The sequence below is a fragment of the Trematomus bernacchii genome, unplaced genomic scaffold (assembly GCF_902827165.1).
Source record: "Trematomus bernacchii unplaced genomic scaffold, fTreBer1.1, whole genome shotgun sequence".
Classification (NCBI taxonomy): domain Eukaryota; kingdom Metazoa; phylum Chordata; class Actinopteri; order Perciformes; family Nototheniidae; genus Trematomus; species Trematomus bernacchii.
The window spans coordinates 2,784,231-2,801,297 of NW_022987531.1; the positions used below are offsets into that span (position 1 = coordinate 2,784,231).

At 43.5% G+C, this 17,067-nt stretch overlaps 1 protein-coding gene across 1 annotated transcript in view; it reads left to right on the forward strand.

Annotated features, from left to right (window-relative positions):
- LOC117475406 (adhesion G protein-coupled receptor A3) overlaps window positions 1-17,067 on the forward strand; it is a 306,450-nt gene that overhangs the window by 239,510 nt on the left and 49,873 nt on the right. The window contains 1 exon segment of the mRNA XM_034121560.1: window positions 11,804-11,931. Coding sequence (XP_033977451.1) covers window positions 11,804-11,931 — 128 coding nt within the window.

The window sequence follows — 17,067 nt, forward strand, 5'->3', positions numbered from 1 at the left end:
GCAATGCACATCATTTGAACAATAAAAAGAGTAGAAAATAAACAAACGTAAATGTATACAAGTTGAATGTGAAAGATAAAAATATGTAGATTATCTGACAAATAAACACTATTAAGGGCCAGTGCCCCCCCCCCCCCCCCAAACAAAGAAACTATAATAATACAATGTGTGAAAGTGTTGCAGCAAGTGTGCTTGTGTTTTTGTTTTTTTCCGATCATATAATTTATTAAAATTGTAACTAAGTTACTGAAACGATTACCAACAACTGTTAAGAAATTAAATTAAAATAAGTTTTGCTGCATATTTAATATATTTAATACCCCAAACTGCATTAAGGTTCATGGGTCAAAGTATCTTTAAAAAAAGTTAAAAAAAGTAAAATTGTAACTAAGTATTTGACCCCCCCCCCCCCCAGTCAAATTGGCATATAACTGCCTCTGGTGACAGCCACCAGGTGCAGGTGAAACATTGATGACCTGCATTAATGGAGCATGACCGTTTCTGACTGAAGTCCAGAGGTTATTCCGTCCCACCGTTGTCCTGTCCCGTCCCCCCCCCCAGGGCCGTTTCTAGCTTTTTGGGGGCCCTATGCAAGATGCTGTTTGGGGGCCCTAGTTTTTAAAGTTTTTTAACTACAATGGGGGGGATTCCAAAGCCTTTAAGATGATCTGTGGAGATGCATCAATCTGTTACACTTTAAGATGAAAACAGGCTAATTTCACGAAAACCAAGCAATTGAAACTTACAATAAGGCTCCTCTACGTCAATAAATGCAAGAGATGCAGCATTTTCTCAACAATATATAATTTACATTTTTCATCTTCCTCAGACGTCACTCATTGGCTGACAGCCCAACGATGATTTGGACTTTATTACCCCAAAACACAAGCCACAGCTTTGCTATCATTGCAGTTTAGTTGTGTTTGTATCCTACATTTGATTTTAAGCATATAATGCTTCACCAAACACAGGAGGGGGCTGTCTACAAATAAAGACGGCTAACTTGAATTCTCTCCAAATATATTGAGGCTGAACCTGAACTTTCAGCTTGGGGGCCCCCTAGTGGCCGCGGGGGCCCTATGCATCTGCATAGTCCGCCTATAGGAAGAAACAGCCCTGCCCCCCCCCCCCCCACCTGTTATCCGGTGCTGTGAGGGCTTGATTTGTACACTCACTCCAAGTTCTGTTCCAGCGTTCACGCGGCCACTCAAGGGTGATAAAATACGGGCTGGATGGGAGCCGGAGCCGCAGGCTGTTCACCAGAGGATTCTAATTTAGTTATTCCCTCCTACTCCCTCTTTCTCCCTTTTCCTCCCTTTTTCCCCCACACTGTTTGCGCATTCTTGCATGCACCAATGTGATTACAAGCGGCACATTTGCAAGGACAAATGTCACAGATTGGCTTCCAGATTCTGCGGTTTGAACGGCATCAATAAAAGCAAACGGCATTCAATTCCAAAGAGTTTCTACAGGTTGTGCAGTTTTACAACAAGACTCTGTAAATCCTCTCCCATTTGTTTGGGCTGATAACCTTGTACCCACTGTGCCTGCGCGCTGAGATTATGGATCAAGTGTAATTGACTCTCATAATCTGATTTTGGCATGGGGAGGGAGGATCCCGGATTAAAGTTGTAACTACAACACTAACAGCGGATCAGAGGCTTGTTTAGCTGCTTTAGAGGCTAGAGGACAATGCTGCATGCTGATGTTGTCGCCTCTCTGGAATGAATTGCGCTGTCAGAGGGCCGGTCACGTTACCCTGCCCCCCCCCCAACGCAGTAATGAAGTGGCCAGTGGTGCTGTGATGTAATGTGATAGCAATAATAATAATAACTAGAGTGGAGGCATCACATCTTGTGCAGGCTGCTCCTGTCCCCAGCTGGCATTCTGCTGGTGGCTTCTGCAAGGAAGCAGTACAACAGGGAAGAGGTGTTTAGATCGAGCCGCAAGCTACGCCAATGGCCTATCAGTCATCATGACAGCCGGGTCACCATGGGAATTGCAACTTTACAATGTGTTGCACAGCACAGTAAGATCTATACATAATGTGCATGTATAGGAGACAATGTAACACTCAAATACAACTGCTTTTGATGGGGCTTAGGGTGGTTTGGTTCATTTGGTCCAGCTACATGGAAACATGATTAGTTAATCAGTAGAATATTTTAATGGATATCAATCCCGCGGTTGGTTTACTTGCTTTCATACCACAAACAAAACACACTAAAGTCACTTAAAGAGACCCTATTATGCTTTTTGGGTTTTTTCCTGTAGTGTGTTATATAGGTTTGTGTGCATGTAAATGGTCTGTGTTCCCAGAGGGAGTTTCTTTCCCACACACTCCCCCCTGCCTGAAACACCTCCATTGGACTCCTTTGTTCAATCCCTTTAATTAAACGTTTAATACAAATGGACTTCTATTAAGAAATCAATCAAATCTTTTTTTTCAAATAACACCAGGTTAGTTGAGCAAGCACAACAATGCTGTGTCTCTATTTGTGTAGTGCTTTACCTACATTCGCTGTTCTGAGTGCATAGGTGTGTTCCAAAGCACGGCAGAATGCAGTGCACTATGAGTAGCCCTAACAGTGAAAAAGTTGCTGCGGTGAGCAATATACAATTAAAAGTTGTACATGTGTGTTTTTTTTCACTATTTGATAAACGCACCGCAATACTGTTGTCAAAATGAAATCTTTTCATTGTGTTAATTGAGCAGTCTGTAATGAATTGTTGGTGCCATGATTGGCGACGACAACAGTTGTTAGCTAGATAGGTAGTTAGCTATTTAGCTAGCTAGCTAACTCGTCCAAAAGTCACTTCCTGAGAGGGCCCAGCAGCCATATGAGGTTTTAAGTTAACTCTAATAGACACAGTACACAGTGCGCAAGTGTTCACTATGTAGTACATGGCAGTGTTCCAAGGGAAGTATCTGAATCAAGACCTAGCATAAGAGACCCGAATATCTGCCTGTACTGGATGTGCTGCAGAAGTTTTCCCCACATCACCACTAGAGCTTAAATGCTGCTTCTTGGAGCCATATGAACAATCTGTTCACTGCACCCTATGGTCCAACCTCCACTTCTTCTTTCTTCTTTGGGCCTATCATCTGCTGAAAGGGACAGTCTCCCTTCATCCTTCATTCTCTCTATTCTCTCCTCACAGCTCCGCCTGCTTTAACCTTTATTTGTCCGGCGGAGGGTTCTGCATGCTCAGCAGAAGCTTTGCCCTTCTTTACTTTCATGCTGCTGTATATGCTGCCTCATAAAATGGCAGTTCCTCCATTGTTGGCCTCTGAGCAGCTGTGCAGCACCTTGCCTCTGTAGTAGTTGTGAAGAAAGGGTTGTTTCTTATCACTTTCAGCAAGTTTCTTTTAAAACCTCTAGGCTACTGCTGTCCTGCTGTGGCTGCTGTGGAAGCTTTCAAACTTCTGGTTGAGATGTCTGTTTGATATGCTGTGTCTCAATTTGGATACCCCGTAAGTACACTTTACTGAAGTACACTGAAATAACACAAACCTTTATTGATACCCCTAGGGAAATGCAAGTGTCTTAGCAGTAACAGTAATAAGAGTAAAACATAGGAATGGACAGATAAGAGTTCAATCAAGGATATTTAGAATGACAATACAACAAAAGGTTTGACTGTAAATATTAAATAAAACATAGTTCACATATATACAGATATTATTAATTATGAATATGATAAATATATATATATACAATAAATATAGAAACTGCAAGTCCAGATATGAACATACAGTGAAAGTAAAAGGTCAATCGGGGCAGGATGTTAACAGTTTAGTTTTAAGTGGGGGCTCAACAGGCTCCTCATCTTCACTAGCTCTTCAACAGGGTAGTGATGTCTCAAATCAAACACAGCTGTTGTGCACTTACCGGAAAAGACTATCACAACATTTTTCTTCTTATTTTAAATGGCAAATTGGAACAACACTGAGCATTGCAACGATTGAACCACAGTTGTTAATTTATTTATTTTGGCAATGGCAGCCTGTGCGGCATCCTCGACTTCCATTTTCCCCAATGTGGTGGTCTCTTCCCTTCCCCATGTAATAATAATAATAATACATTTTATTTATATAGTGCTTTCCTGAAACTCAAAAACACTTTACAGAGTAGCAAAGATGGTGACCATTGAGGGTAAAATTCAGAATACACTAAAAGAAGCAAAGGCAGGTATCAAGACACAGCATTAGCGTCTGTATAGCTGTTGTGGTACTCATCTATTTAGTAGGGCTGCAACTAAATGAATAATTGATACAAAATAATGTATTCATTGTTTCAGACTTCCAACTCACTACTAATTGTATTTCCATTTAATCAAATGTAATACAGTTTTTATATATCCAATCATTTGATCTGTAAGGAGAAAATATTAAAAAGGAGAAATGGCCATCAATATATTCAAACTGCTTGTTTTGGCCAATGAACCACCTGAACATGTGTACAATAAGGAGGCTAGGAGCAGATACGTTTTGCCATGTTTGGTTATAAAATGCCTATCAAAATGAATGCATTATCAATATTATAACTTTGTTGTTGATTGCCTTATTAATCATTTTTTAGTTACAGATCTGGTGCCAGTTAACCCTGTTAGCATGTCATGCTAAAAAAGTCCACAGTGATGCAACACAGGACTTTTCATAGATTTTCAAAACAATATTGATTTACGTCAGTCTGTACATAACATTTGCATGAACCCAATATTTTTTCAGGAAGCCTGCAGGGAATGTATTGATATCTTGCTCAAATTTCTCAAGGTTGAACTGATTAGAATTATATTTTTGGCCATAATGGAATCATTCATATGGTAATATTGACAATTTAACACAAATCTGATGGGATCAAATTGGAGCGTCATGGATGTAAACTACAACTTGACTGTTTGGTGGATGCATAATTCTAATTTGCTTATTATGATAATGCCCCCTAAACCGGTGTCCCTGGATTCCTGGCAGGCCCCAGATAACTGAACCTATCAGGTGGGGACTCATCACGGATAGAGTCAGTATCTCCTGCAGCAGTAAGTCCAGACCTCTGCCCTGTATATCCGGTCTTAGTGTTCAGGTGTGACGACCTTGGGGGATTTTTAGCTCCACTGTCTCCCATTCAGTGAGGATGGTGGTGTAACTAGGCTTTTACTTCACTTGGATCCTGGAAACAGAACATTCTGGTGTTACACAAGGCATTTCAACTTTTAATACGCTCAAAAAGTGTTCAAGTATGTAGCGCACAGACAGTGAAAAAATACTTAAATTAAGCATACTTAAAAACACCAGCATGCATAATCACATTACTTGATTTTTGAATGTGCCGTTAATGGACACTGCGTTCTCACAATGTAATGTTTGATGGAAATGGAGGAGCTACTAGAATATGGCAAAGACGGAAAATTGGTAGACAGTGCTGTGAATAAATAATATGAAACAATGACATTTTTTGAAATGCCCTTTTTTAGTGTGGAATGTTTTTAATAGCTTAAAGCTGCAGCTTGGTTGCCGTCTGTCAGGGCAGTATTAGGACATACTACATTGACTTGTTACCAGTAGTCATTTGACTTTTTAGAGGACATGTTATTTGTACTTTGTGCCTCTACAGTGACATGTTAACTTGCTTTAATATTCAAAGTGGTCTTTATTTTTCTCATACTGCCTGTGCACTCTTTTCCCCTAGCTCACCTAGAGCAACTCCCTCTGGAGGGAACACAGGGATTCTAGCCTTTGCAGACCATTGACATGCACACAAACCTATACAACACACTGCAGGAAAGGGAAACTCGAGAAAGCAGAACAGGGTCTCTTTAACTTTTCATTTACAAGGCATTGCCACACTTACTGTTTTGTGACTAACCTCTGCTCTCGGATGCATGAAGTCTTCTGGATTTTGATGAGAGTAGCTCAACACAGCTTTATTTGTAGTTTTAAAGACTCTGGAGGCTAACAGCTGACATTCTCAGCCAGCGTTATAAGCCCAGTAATGATGATAATGCATCCCAGGAGAACAGTCCACATACTCCCTCACACCTCAAGCCACATAGCCATGGCTGCCGTTCCTCATGCGCCTCGCATCACACCAAACAGCTCCACATGTCCGGACACGCTTTCCTTTTTACCATTGTTGTCGCTGATTCAAGAGCTTTTCTCTTTGACCTTTGGAACGATGATGTTTTGCAGGGTTATTTTTGATGATCTAAACCCCTGTGAAGTGTGACTTTCTTTTTAAGTCTGTAAATCAGCTTAGTGACTTAAAAGCTTCACTTCAGCAGGATTTCTTGCTCATGCTTCAGGCCTTGATTTATTTTTAACAGCGACATCAATTCATTGAGCTGTAATTAACACCAGTGTTTATTGTCCTTCCATGACATCGCTCCGGGGACAAATACAAACTTAATAATTCCCAGTAAAACAGTAGCAGCCAAATTAAATGAAGCTGTTTACAATTGTTGGAATGTGGTTTTCCCCCAAAGGGCCAAACCATTCTGTCCTTCTCTCTGACATTGTTTCCTTTCCTCTGTCTGCTCTAGAATGATGGTGCATTTTATTGCTCAGGTCTATAGTCCTCTTTCCCCAGCTCCCACTTGTCCTCTTTGATTTTCTACCCTTAGCTACAAAGTGCAAGCTGCAAATTCAAGTCAGGTTTGATTATCTTCCACCACCTTTCAAAGTTAGGCAATAGGAGACATAGTTATTATTAAAGCTGCTATAATCAATACTTTTGTCAGCAATGGATCCAATGACTTGTAAGGGAAAGTGTTGCACAGTGACAAACCCACCTCACAATTATCACCCAGTATATTGTTATTTTCCAGTAATGATTTGATTTGGTCAGTGCATGTTGTTATGCCTGGCTGGGGTCTTATTGGGAACAATTTGGGTGACATTTCCTCCCTTCCAAAGATGTATTGTATGTACTGTCCTTTTTCCTGAAAGAATAACAAGGATTTCTGTTGACTATGATAACGATGGCAGCTTTAATCCTCAAAATGATTACTCTTTCTTTGAACAATGGCTGCCTGATTTCAGAAGTAGATGAAAGCTGGCTTCTGGTCTCTAGAAAAAGATTATGCCATCTGACATTACAACCAGCTGTAGCTAGCTAGCTAGCTAATTAGGCTAAAGTTACCTCCATGAGCAGGCTTGGGAAGTAATGGATTACATTTAAAGGGATTACCTTATCAGGGCATAAAAAAAAACAGTTTTTGTAAATGTAAATGCGGATAACTAGCAAACAGGATCATGTTGTATCTCTTCTCTGTACCCCGTCCTGCATTCAAAATATTACACAAGAGTAAAAGTACTCATTATGGCCCATTTCATTATAGATAATGTGTTAATCACTTATATACTGTGTCTTGTGAAGGTGGATCTCATTTACATTTTTCAATATATTTCTTGGTAGCTTATCCTACGTATAATAATATATCTTAATTTATTTATAGTGATTATATTTAGAATTGAAAATGTGATTATGAAAAGTAACTTTAATTAGCGAAAACATGCAGTGGAGCAAAACATACAATATGTGCCTATAACATGTAGCAAAGTAGAACATTTTGCATACAACGAAAAATACTCCAAATGTTTATATTTTCAGTACTTCAGTAGATGTACCTGACACCAAGAGGTAGAGGGTAGTAAGTGATGGATAGACAGATGGATAAATCGGTGGGAAACTTGAAATTATGTATTTTATTAGTTTACAATAAAGTAATCTACTGGAAAAATCTAACTTTACCTCCAAAAATGGCAAAGAATGAATCCCTCTTAAGGTTGAATTGTGAAAAAAGCTCTTAAAGACTTGGATGGATGTCTTGGATTCTTGTTTTTCACTTCCCTTTTCTCTCTAGAAACAGAGGGGAGTGTTTAATGGGCTCAGTGCTGAGTGTTGGACTAAGTGTCTGCACCACAGCTCTACATGTCCCAGGTGTCCTGTCCCCAAAGCTTTTATTTCATCTCGGGCCACTGCTTTACAACCGTGCTTATAAATGCTCGGGTCAAGGTCGCGACCCCTCGCAGGCCCCGACAGGCTCATCAGCCCTCGGATAAACACACAGAGAATATCCCACTTGGCTACGCACCGAGACAATGACAGAGACAGACAGTGTGTGTGTGTGTGTGTGTGTGTGTGTGTGTGTGTGTGTGTGTGTGTGTGTGTGTGTGTGTGTGTGTGTGTGTGTGTGTGTGTGTGTGTGTGTGTGTGTGTGTGTGTGTGTGTGTGTATCACTCTCACAGACACAAACTCACAGTGAGCTGGCAGGGTTATGGGATACAGGAGGGGGGGTGCTTTATTTAGCAACACTGCTGGCTCACACACAGACGCTAAATGGGTGAACAGTTTTTAAAATAGCTTGTTTTGTCTCTTAACCTGTTAAACCCGAGAGGCCCCTAATCCGGGGCCTGCGGGGTGTTTTTTCACGAAACTGTGTCTCAGGGCTTCTTAACATTTAAAAACCTATTAATGTGTCATACTCACTTAACGGGAAGAAACTCAGCTAACTGACGATATGAACCATTTTTACCAAAACAAAACACAAGTTTCACCGGAAGCGTCTAAATGAGCCCTGAGCGAAAAAATGCTAACGCGCTTAGCACAGAACTCAAGGTAAAAATACCCTTATTACTTATCGTAACTGCACAAACAAGATATCAGATTAAAGCTGATATTCCACAGATTCTATAGGTATTAGTATATAGGGGAAGCAAACACAGACATCACAACACGTAGCATTACGGAGCATTCACGGGAGATCGTCTCACCTTAGCTGTTATTCTGATCAAAAGTCGTGTTCAATGGCATTAAAACGATAACAACGCTGCTGAAGGTTAATCCAATGGTTAATCCAATGTGTCTGTGTCACTTTGAAATGATTACTGATAATCCATCATTCCATTTTTATGTCAAAAACAGAGATTTCATATTAGCTGCTAATGGTAGCCACCAGAGTGTATCGCAGCTTCCGGTTCCGGGGCATTCTGGCTGCGCATCACTCATTCACCAATGGGTAATGTTTAGATGGATTTTAGGGACTTCCCTTTGATTCTATTGGCTCTAACGGTTAAAAAGAGATGTCAATCATCAAAATCGACCGATGGGTTCCAGAGATATGGAAAACCCACCCTAATGACCCCAGAAGTGGGTTTTCTTTTCTAAATCTCTCTAAAAAGGTCAAATTCCACTTGTTTTGCATCAATCTTGATACAGGGTACTTATTATATGTTATAGTTTGGATTCCTAAAGCTTTTAGGGTGCGTTCACACCAGCCGTTTATAGTCCGGATGAATCGAACCCTGGTGCGTTTAGCCGCTTGGTGCGGTTCATTTGGGTCGGTGTGAACACAATCCGAGACCTCTGAAGTGAACTAAACAACCGGACTCTGGTCCGCTAAAATAGGTGGTCTCGGACCGCTTGCTAGTGAACTCTGGAGCGGTTCATCGCTGGTGTGAACGCAGTCCGCACCAAAACATAGGAAGCGTAGTATTTACGTGTCACAAGAACGCGGGTGTCTTCAAAATCGTTAGCGAAGCCGAAAGAGTGAAGCAGAATGAAGTGTTGAACAGTGTCGTGTAAAGTAAAAACAACTATCAAAATAAAAACTATACATAAAAGTCAGAGACACCTGCCGTCGGTGAAACCCCCTCCTTACTGCAGAACGTCTCTCATTATATGTGTTATAATGTTTTGTATCGCACGTTGTCTGATTATATAATCATATGCGCCGTTGCTGTTGATCTGCTCTCCAGATTAACAACAGCATGAAAATAACCTGCCGATGCTCCATGGCGGAGGCTCCGGTAGAAATTGCCGGGATTTGCGTTTTTACCCCCTTAATGTCTGACCAATTGTTGAACAGCATTTCCGAGCACATGACTTGTGTTTAAAGTTTATAGTCTGTTTGAATTTTGCCCGTGTGAACGCAAACTGAACCTTCTGAAAAATGAAACAATGTAACAAACTGAGGTCTGGTGCGCACCAGAGAAGCGGACTATTCAAGGGTGGTTTTCACTATAAGTAATTTTTTTTTTGGACGGACACTATAATTTACATTTTTTTACTATGTTCAATCTGAATTTACTTTAAAATTTAATTTACCCCTTTTAGAAGTTAAGTTATAATCATTTGTTCTGGGAATGTCATTTTCGAGCCTGAGACCTGAAAAACAGGCTCAGGGCTTAACTGGTTAATACAACAACAAATTAAATGATCAAGGGGAGACACTACATGTGATTACGGTAAGTTAAAGAGCACATAATGACCATTCTCTGGTTCATATCAGTATGTAGTGTCTCTACTGGGACATGTCTCCATGCTTTCATGTTCAAAAAGCTCTTTATTTTTCTCATACTGCCTGTGCTGCAGCACTTCTTTTCACCCTCTGTCTGAAACCAGAGCCCAGTCTGCTCTGATTGGTTAGCTGGCCGGCTCTGTTGTGATTGGTCAAGCTGTTAGAGATGTCCCGCCCCTTAGCAGATTACGTTCAATGTGATTGATCAAGCCACTATACCTTTCCTTGGTGCAAGAATACCTGCTAGCGTCTTTGCTCTGGCCCCTCTCAATGAAAAGGACGCATGTGTTGCGCAAAAAACAGATTTTCCCCAAAAGGATTAATAATGGGTAATCTTCTATCTTCTTCTTTATTACAGTGACGTTTTACAGATGGAATTTGGGACCTTTCTTAGTATTAATACATATACAACAGCCTTTAACAAATATATAAAGTTATATTATCTAGGCTGTGAATGAACAAACCATCAGGAGGATACTTCAGAATAGAGAAAGGAATTAAACTAAAACGTTTGTTGTGTGTAAGTGCTACTGAAGTGACAAATACAACAATAAAATTCCATACATGTTGCAACCCACTACAGGTGAAAAGGGATAAAACACTGGCTGAAAAAAAACATATAATGTAAGCAAAATGCTCAAAAGAGTGACCAATTCATTTAAAACTGCGTAAAAACTTGTGTCTGCTCTGAGTTGTCATTTGTTTCTGTCATGCTGTGAGAGTGTCTTGTACACTTCATGTAGAATAAATCACAAAGCAAACGGACTGTGATGTTGATAAGAGCTTAATGAGCGTCTGTGCCACAAAGAGAGACTTAATTTTGTCTTTCTGCCTGGCTGCTATCCATTTTAGTTTTTCTCTTTATGTTGGCAGACTAAGCAGATTATGCTATTGTTGCACTCAGTCGCTCTGACTAAGAGTGTCAGCTAAACGCCTGAAATGCAATATGTTAATATGGGGGGGGGGGAGATATTCACTCGACGGGGTTGTTGTTACTCTTTTATTCTGATTTGGAACACATTCTGACTGCATTTCCTTGACATTTATTGGTATTTTCCTTGCATATGTCACAGTTTACTAACTGTTCTTGTTGGCTGATTGTCAGTGATGGAAGGTCACCTTTTGCTACTTTATACTTTACTCCACTACATTTTGTTGGCAAATATTGTAATTTTACTGCACTACATATACTGTATTTTACAGCTTTAGTTACTTTGCAGATTTTGAATATGAATACAACATATAAATCAAATAATTCATTATCATATATTATTATAGGTTAATCTATTGCATACAGTAATTCAAATGAACCCCTCTTTTACCAAGTGCAACATTGCAATCTAAAACGATGTGTCTTTAGCAGTCATTTCAAAATGTTATGTTGATGAAACTACACTGAAAAAACTGAGACACTGACTTTAAATAAATGTCAACGTTTCCGTTTTTTTCAGTGTATATTTAGCAGGACTTCTGTCTCACCCCCACTTTGTTCTTCTTTCCTCAGGATCTGAAGAAGGTGCTGTCTTTCCCCCCGTACCCTGGGGAGTTTCTGCACCCGGTCGTGTATGCCTGCACGGCGGTCATGTTGCTCTGCCTCTTCGCCTCCATCATCACCTACATAGTGCACCACAGGTAAAAAAAAAGCTTTAAACTTTAATCTCTCACCACTTTTTCCCTTCATGGTTTATTTTTGACTCCTCTGTCAGAGATCCTGGGTGTGAGTCAGATGCTTTAGGCTGGGGGGGTAAAGCACTGCAGCCTGTCTGACTAAGAGGATCTAAAACACAGATGTGTGTGTGCGTGTGTGTTTCAGAGCGGCTTTTAATGGATTTCTGAGGGGCATTTAGGCCTTTACTCCTATTATTCCATATGGAGATGCAGAATGTACTGTGGCTTTGCACTGTGGCATCTGTCTGCCCTTCTTCAGCTGTTATGAAAGCTGGGGGGGGGGGGCTGTCTGGCGCATTATTCCAGCACTGCAATTCTTATTCTTGTAGGGTGTCAGTCGCTTTATTCTCTGTGGCATTAATTTGGTACCATAGTATCTATCTTAACCCTCCTGTCGTGTTAGTTTTCCCCCTTACTGTTGTGTTCCCGGTCTGTTTTAACTGCTCTTACATTAACACGGAAACCATTGAGCATCACCACATTTTATTCAACACCCTTTTTTTTTTATACAGGGTACTTATTATATGTTATAGTTTGGATTCCTAAAGCTTGTAGTCTACTAACCCATCATTCAAGGGTGGTTTTCACTATAAGTAATGTTTTTTTTTGGACGGACACTATAATTTACAGTTTTTTACTATGTAAAATCTGAATTTTCTTTAAAATAAAAAACATCTATATTGATTCTGACTTTTCTACATCCAACTCACAGGTTTATCATTACTTTGAGAAAAAAGATTATTAATTTAACCCTTTTAGAAGTGAAGTTATGGTCATTTGTTCTGGGAATGTCATTTTCGAGCCTGAGACCTGAAAAACAGGCTCAGGGCTTAACAGGTTAAACTAACCTGATACAGTGATGTGAAATGTGTTGACACAATACATTTAATTAAAGTCAACGATTTAGTTTTTGGAGTGAGGGTTAATCTAAAATAAATGTTTCGTAAGCGACAGTTTTCTTAGAATTACACAATATTCTCGACAGATGGTTTGGTTTCATTTATGTCCGTATGTGACTGAAGCGCAGTCATGTATTAAAGTGTGTGTGTGGACGTGCAGCAGCGTTTGCCACCATGTGTGACACCTGGGACGGAGACAGGGTGCGTCCCTCTGCAGTCAGACAGCGATGACAGCAGCTGGGCTCCAAACAGCAGCAGCATCACTTACTGTCGCCCGGCACTGCAGTATTGACTGGAGGAAAAAAATATGAAAATACAGACATGAGCAATTTTGAAATTGCAGAAGATTGAGCTTTTTGATTTGAGTGGAATGTATTTATTTATTTAACCTTTATTTAACCAGATAAAAGCATTGAGATAAAATCTCATTTACAATGCTGACCTGGCCAAGAAGGCAGCAACGTTACACATTCTTACACATAACACAGACATGTAAAATACAGAGAACACAACTAAGTAAACAAAAGACAAAAAGCAGTCACTACATTGTGCACATTTGGGACAGTAAGAAAGGTACACTACTTGTTACTGCAAGAGCAGCTGGTGGTAAGGACCTCAGACAACTTCAATTTAAAACAGGCTATAGGGACAAGTGCCATCAGTTTGAGGCTTGATTGAAGGTCATTCCAAGACCAAGGACCATAATAAAAAACACTCCTTTCTTCAGCCTCACCCCTAGATTCCACCGGGTCCGTCTGCGCCGCGTTGCGGCCGCGTTACGGCTGCGCCGCGCTGCGCACAGCGATCGCGGCCACTCTAGTCAATGGGTGCTATTCCACCACACACGGCGCATTACGGCTCCGAAGCGCCCCAGAAGCGTCCCAGAAGCGTCCCAGAAGCGTCCCAGAAGCGTCTCGGCGGAGGGCTCCTCTAAAATTAGGATGAATCCTATTTTTGACGTGACGCAGCCGTAACGTAATGTCGGGCAGGCAGGAAGTGGAACGTTCAGAGCATATATAGCATATATATATATATATACACACACACAAACTAATTTTGCAGACCCTATCCCTCCGTAGTCTTTCAAGTAGGAGGAGAAATGCCAGCGTTCTCCTCCGGTTTACAGGCACTGTGTAAATTATATATATAGAATAATTATGATGATGAATGCATTTTTTTACCACTAAAATACAGCAACACATCTTTGATTCATGTCGTTTATAACTGGAATATTACAATTATTATTAACTTTGTCTGTACAAAGTAGCCTGTCCAGGAAATATGCCCAAATCAACAAAAACTGCGAGCCGGCAGGCAAGACGCTCCGCTTCTGAAATGCTTCTGAAACGCGCCTGGTAGGGTATGACGCCGGAGGAGGCCGGACCAAAACCGCGGCGCAGCCGTAACGCGGCGCAGACGGACCCGGTGGAATCTAGGGGTCAGTCCACATGGCAGGTACCTGGAACCGTATCCAGGCACTGGATCTGAGGTTGTAAGAGTCACAAACTGGAGCAAATCTGGCACATATGTAGAGTGGAAGCTTACCTAAAATGGCTTTATACAATAATAAAAACCAATGCTGCATCCTACGCATACTAAGTGAGGACCATCTAGTTAGGCTATACAGTGTGCATGATGAGTCCGATAGGGTGCATTTGATATATATCGCAGTGCAACATGGTAGAGTGGGTCAAGTTTGGCCAAAACAGTGGGACAGGCAAATCTATAGATTGTATCACCGTTGTCAAGCTGGGACAGGAATAAGCCAGAGACCAACCTTTTACCGGAAGAAGTTGAAAAACAACGTTTAAATCTGTAAAGGAAGCCAAGAGTGAATTTAAATTTCTTAGTTAGAACTTCAATGTGGTGTTTAAAGTTTAGTTCTATTTCGTCCCTACTGACCGCCAGAGGCGGTGCTTTTAGCACTGGATATGTCCATCGTGCGCATGCGCAGTACGAGTACCAATATCAACAAAGTCACCTGTGACCCACGTGACACCGGCTATATCAGCCCGTGTCATCAGAGGATCTGTTCCTTTCATCTTCTCGCTGCGCGAGAGTACCGTGGCTACACTATTGTAGCCTACAGCGTTCAGTTGGAACGTTTGGATTTAAGGATTTAAGGCTACCTACATGATGGCTCATCCATGTAGCGCCTGTATGGCTTCTCTCGAGCCCGAGGATGGCCACGACCGCTGCCCCTCTTGCCTTGGTCTCGAGCATTTGAGGGAGGGTCTCACGCAGGACGCCTGCATGAACTGTAGCTGTATGCCTTGGGCGCTTAGAGCGGCCAGAGTCGCAGAGGTGGAGCGTCTGGCAGCAGCCAACGGACACCTCTCCTTGTCGCATCTTCCCCTAGGTCAGTTTGGCCGTTCCCGGCGACCCGAGGGAGCGATGGCTACGGGTTCGCCCCCTAACAGGCTGTCCTCTAAGGTGGATCGGTTAGCCGCCGACATGGACATGATGAAGTCGCTCCTCTTAGCCCTTCAACCAGGGGCCGGTATAGGGGCTGCTGGCTTGCCGCCTGCCCCTCCTTCGGTTGCCGCACCTCTGCATGAGGATGCCATGTCACTAGCGGCCTCGGCTAACCTCTTCAACGAAGAGGTGGAGGACGAGGCCCCGCTCACTCCCGGGGAGGCTTCCCACTCCTCTGCTCAGGGCTCTCTGCAGGGCGTGGAGGACGCCTCCATGGCGGCCATTATTTGTGCGGCCCTGGCACACTTGCAGCTTCCTGTTCCGCAGGCCGACGCGGCTCAGGCTAGCGCCTTCTTCAGGCGTAGCCCTACCCCTGTCCCCCTCACTGTTCCTCCTTCGGAGGAGTACCTGAGGGAGCTCCATGCATGCTGGAGAGACACCAAGGCCCTCTCCCGCTTCAGCTCTGTTGGCCGGACCCTGGCTGCCATGCAGGATCCGGCGAGGGTGGGGCTGGGTCGCATGCCACCCATCGAGCCTGCCATCGCCTCCCTGATTCTGGCTCCTGATGAGGCCCTAAGGCCTGATGCCAGGTGCCCTCTGCCTCAGTGCAGGGTCACTGACGAACTGCTCTGTAAGGCCTACGACGCAGCGGCACGCATGGGTCGTATCGGGAACTCTCTCTCCCATCTAATGCTGGCCGCCTCCGCCTCTCTGCAGCAGGCTCCGGCTGAGCCTTCTTTGCTGGGCCTCAGTGACGCTTCACTGCAGGCCTTTGCCCTAATGACTAGGGAATTGGGACGAGTTATGTCCCTACTGGTGCAGACTCGACGCCAGGTTTGGCTGGCTCAGTCACCACTAACGGAGACATGTAGGAGTGTCCTCTGCGGCGTGCCGGTCGAACCAGGGGAGCTGTTTGGAGCAGCTGCCCTGGCGGCACTAGAGCGTGCTGCCCAAGCTAGACAGACCAGGCAGCAGCTCTCGGGTCTACGTAGGCCTGTGCCTACTCCCAGCAGGCCCAGGGGCCCCTCTAGCAGCCGCACTCTGCCACTGGCTTTCAGTGGTGGTCTGCGGAGGTCCCAGCGGTCTACTCAACCGCCTCCTAATGACTTTCGTGCCCCCGGTCGCCAGCCCTCTAGGCAGCCCCGGGCCCCACAGCCTTACCGCCGCCCCCCAAGGGGTCGGGGGGCTAGGCCCTGAAGTCCCTGGGCCGGTCGTCGGCTGCTTTTCCCAGCAGCAGCTCAGCTACTGGGCTGCCTGTACTACCGACCCTTGGGTGGTTTCCACCCTAACCCAGGGATACGAATTGCAGTTTCGACGCCGGCCCCTAGCCTTCGGCCGGGTCAAGATGACAGTTGTCAGCGACCCGGCGAAGGCCTTAGCTCTGGCCCAAGAGCTGTCCGTCCTCTTGGCCAAGGGCGCAATCGAGCCAGTGGACCCCCTGCTTCAGTCCGGGGGGTTCTACTCGGCGTACTTTCTGGTGAGCAAGAAAGTCGGCGGATTTCGTCCAGTACTGGACCTCAGAGGAATCAACAGATTCCTGAGGGTGCTGCCCTTCCACATGCTGACCACAGCAGACACCCTCCGTGTTGTCACACAGGGGGAGTGGTTCACAACCGTGGACTTAAGGGACGCCTACTTCCACGTGCCGATTGCGTCCCACCACCGGAAGTTCCTGAGGTTTGCCTTTCAGGACCAGCATTATCAGTTCCGGGTGCTTCCCTTCGGTCTCTCCCTCTCTCCAAGGGTGTTTACCAGGGTCGTGGCGGCAGCTCTCGCACCCCTGCAG